The following is a 4376-nucleotide window of genomic DNA, read 5'->3' as shown; positions in this document are numbered from 1 at the left end:
TCCGATCCGATTATTTCCGATTTTGGAATTATTTTTTATAGTCCGATTTTCGAAATTCCGATTTTCGAATTTTCCGAAAAAAAATCGGATCGGAATCGGAATTTGATATAGAACCTCCGGAATATCCGAATTCCGATCCGAAAATAATTCCGAAAATTTCCGAATTATTCCGAAATTTTAATACATTTAAAATGTATTACATAATTATATATTTTCATACTAATAAAACTGAGGTTTTGTTTGGGCTGGACTATAAATTGATTGTTTTATTCTTATTTTTTATTCTTGCCCATGTACTAGTGGCCCAATTTAGAAACCAAAATACCTAACATATCTCCTCTCAAACCTAATCCAACTTTCACTTTGTCTGCGCCGTCTTGCTCTTCTCCTCACCTTCATACCTAATCGTCCGATTCTTCTTTCTTCTTCGCAGAGAGCTGCTTTGGCTATTCTTCATTTTCGTTACATTATTGAGTTAATCTTTATACTTGTTACTTCTTCGAGTTGCTCGCTTCATCAATGCACCGATCAATTTCAATCATGTATTGATAACATTATTCTTTTTTTCTTTGTTTTGTAGCTTCAGTAGTTGGTTGGTTGTTTTAGGAATTATTAATGTGTAATACTTGATTTGTTCATGTAATATGAAGAAAATAGAATTTCTGTTTGTTTTACACTCGCCATTGATTTTGCTGCTGAGTTTTGGGTTTTTTTTTTTTTTTTTTTTAATGTTGTTTTCGATTTGTTTTTCCTATTTCTCTACTCTTTCTGAAATTTTCCGAAATTCCGAAATTTCCGATTTTTTCGGAATCGGAATCCATTTAAGAATCCGAAATAATCGGAATCGGAATCGGAAGGCTATAATGATTTCCGAAAAAAATCAGAAATTTTCCGAAAGGCCCAGGTCCGATCCGATCTGTCCGATTTTCACCCCTAGATACACACGAAAGATTTTTTTTACGTGGAAACCTCCCGAAATGAGAGGAAAAACCACAGGGCCGGGGGCCATGTGCGAAAAGAATTCACTTATTCAGGGGAATTACAATTCTTTTTTTTTTTTTTTTACTAACCTCTCGTAGCGATCTACTATGCATAGAATTTTCTAAGATGGCACACATTCCATGTTCTTGGTATTTTCCTCCCTTTCTGGTCTTGTAGCTCGTAGGCGCCCCTCGCTGCGACCTTTGTCACTGTGTAAGGACCTTCCCAATTAGCCTCCAGTTTGCCTGTGGATTTCAATGCATCGGCTCGCCGTAATACGAGATCGCCTACTTGAAAACTTGTCGGATTGATTTTTCGATCGTAGCTGGCTTTGATGCGATTTTTGCTATCTCTCATCTTTAGATCTGCTGCTTCTCTCTTTTCGTAGCAAAGGTCTAAATGTTCTCACATCATTTCTTCATTCTCTCTATCGTCATATTCGCGAATTCTTAATGATTCCATGCCTATCTCTGCAGGCACGATCGCTTCCATCCCACAAACTAAACTGAAAGGTGTTTCTCCGGTAGCCCTTTTAGGTGATGTTCGATAAGACCATAGGACTGAATCTAATTCTTCTACCCAGCCACCGCCCGCGCTTTCCATGTGTTTTCTTATACCATCCACCAAGATCCTGTTGATTACTTCGACTTGCCCGTTTGCCTGTGGGTGTGCTACGGATGTGAAACGTTGGGTGACCTTCATTTCTGTACACCATGCTGTTATTTTTTTACCATTGAATTACATGCCGTTATCTGATATAATAATTATCGGGATTCCAAATCAGCAGCAAATATTTTTCCAAATAAATTTCATCACCTCATCTTCAGTAATTCGTGATAACGCCTCAGCTTCCACCCATTTTGTAAAATAATCTACGGCTACGATTAGATACCTCTTTCTACGAACCGCCATGGTAAATGGGCCTACTAGATCGATCCCCCACTGCGCGAAAGGGCATGGTGATGATATGATCTTCATGGGCTCTCCTGGCTGACGTGCTATGATGGCGTGTGCTTGACAATTAGGGCATCGTCTTACATATTGCGTGGCTTCTGCCTTCATCGTGGGCCTGTAATACCCTGCCCTTAATAGCTTTCGTACTATCGTGCGCGCTCCTTCTTGATTGCTACACCATCCTTCATGTACTTCTTTCAGCACATATTCAGCCTCACTACTTCCCAAACATCTCGCGTCTACATGCGAATACAACTTTTTAAACAAAGTTTCCCCTATTAAGTAGAAATGTTGAGCCTTGTATTCCACTCGTTCTCGAATGCGACGGTCCAAGATTTTGTTGCCTTTGAGATAATTAATGATTGGCGTTCGCCAATCCTCCTGGTCCTCCACACTCGATACAAGTCTCTCGCCATTAATTTCCAAGAACCGACCGTCCGTAGATAATATTGTTATCTTCTGCTCGCTGCAATCCACAGATGAACTTCCGATTTTGGATAAGAAATCGGCTTGTGTGTTCGATTCTCGCGGGATCTGGATGATTTCGCATTTCTCAAAACTCTCGACCAACGTTTTGATAGCATTCACATATACCTCCATTCGCTCTTCTTTAACTTCATACTCTCCTGCTAATTGTTGCACGACCAATTGAGAATCTGAGTGAACCATGGCCCTTTTTATTCCAATTTTTTGTGCTATCTACAGTCCCTGTGCCAAGGCTTCATACTCGACTTCATTATTTGATGCTTTCATCCTAAATCTTATAGCGAAGTGGAACTCTTCCTTGTTAGGTTTTATAAGTAATACACCTGCTCCCGCGCCTTGATTCATGGAAGATCCGTCGACGTATATTTCCCACGGTTGCGAATTCTCAATGCGCGTAGTTTCTTGTAGAAAATCCACCAATGCTTGTCCTTTTATTGCGGTTCGAGGCTCGTATTCGACATTGTACTGGCCTAATCCCACAGCCCATTTGACCATGCGCCCGGATGCTTCGGCGTTCCCTAATGTCTGTCGTAGGGGATAGCTAGTCCTTACTATTATGGTATGTGATAGGAAGTACGGCCTTAATCACCTCGCCGTTGTGATGAGGGCAAGACCAATTTTTTCGACTTCGGGATAGCGAAGCTCTGCACCCTCTAGGATTTTACTCACATAGTACACAGGCAGCTGCTTTTTATCCTTCTCTCTGAACAACACTGAACTGATGGACTCGTTCCTGGCAGCTAAATACATGCAGAGAGTCTCTCTTTCTTCTGGGGGAGACAATGAAGGGAGTCTTGAAATGACCTGTTTTAGATTCTCGAAAGAGGTTTGGCACTCCTCTGTCCATGCGAACTCTTTTCCCTTTCGCAATGCTCGGAAAATTGGAAAGCTATGTTCGGCAAGCCGTGACACGAACCGACTGAGTGCCACAACTTTCCCTGCCAACGTTTGTACTTCTTTGATTGTCCTTGGGGCGGTCATTGCGGTGATCGCCTTCACCTTCTCCGGGTTAACTTCTATGCCTTGTTTGGTGACTATATATCCCAGGAATTTTCCCGTGCGGACACCGAAAGAGCATTTAGCCGGGTTCAACTTCATGCCATATCGCCGAAGAGTTAATAATGTCTCCGTGAGGTCGGCTATATGGGATGTGGCCTTGCGGCTTTTCACTAACATGTCATCCACGTACACCTCAAGATTTCGACCTAACTGCCCGGCGAATACCTTGTCTACTAGCCGTTGATATGTCGCACCCGCATTTTTTAAGCCAAACGGCATAACTTGATAACAGTAAGTGCCTCCGAGGTGATGAAACTAACCTTAGGTTGATCTATGACGTCCAGTCTGACTTGGTGATATCCTTGTGATGCATCCATCATGCTTAATAGTTCGCATCCTGTTGTCACGTCTACCAGCTGGTCTATTCTGGGAAGTGGATAATGATCTTTAGGACATGCGGCGTTGAGATCGCGAAAGTCTATGCACATGCGCCATTTATTGCCTGGCTTGGATACCAGCACAGCGTTTGAGAGCCATTCGGGAAACTGGATCTCTCGTATGTGTCCAATTTGTAGGAGCTTGTCCACTTCTTCCTTAATGATGGCGTCTTTGATCGCTCCAAAATGCCTTTTCTTTTGCTTCACCGGTCGCACCTTTGTATTAATGTGCAGCTTATGAACCATGACACTTGGGTCTATCCCGGTGAGGTCTTCCGATCTCCATGCGAATACATCTGAATTGTCTCGCAACAAACCGATTAATTGTTCCTTCATTTCTCCCTCCAGATTTGACCCTATAAGTTCTTCGCTGGTACTAGTGCGAGCAAAAGTTGCTTCTGTTGTGTCGATTCGCGTTCTCTTCCCATCTATGGTTCCGCCTTGTGGTTCCATGCCCCTTTTTCTCTTCTCACCCTGACGAACTGATTCCACATAACACGATCGAGAGCTCGGTTGGTC

At 42.5% G+C, this 4376-nt stretch overlaps 1 protein-coding gene across 1 annotated transcript; it reads right to left on the bottom strand.

Moving 5' to 3' along the window:
- Window positions 1–1761: 1761 nt before the first annotated feature.
- LOC148766817 (uncharacterized) lies at window positions 1762–2604 on the bottom strand. Its single transcript, XM_088825557.1, has one exon. It carries the CDS (start codon window positions 2602–2604, stop codon window positions 1762–1764), a length of 843 nt encoding a protein of 280 aa, XP_088681683.1.
- Window positions 2605–4376: the final 1772 nt, after the last annotated feature.

This window comes from Erythranthe guttata, chromosome 11 (assembly GCF_056151865.1).
Source record: "Erythranthe guttata isolate IM_541 chromosome 11, IM_541, whole genome shotgun sequence".
NCBI lineage: Eukaryota > Viridiplantae > Streptophyta > Magnoliopsida > Lamiales > Phrymaceae > Erythranthe > Erythranthe guttata.
The sequence above is the reverse complement of the archived record's forward strand: the minus strand, read 5'-3'. Positions and strand labels throughout refer to the sequence as shown.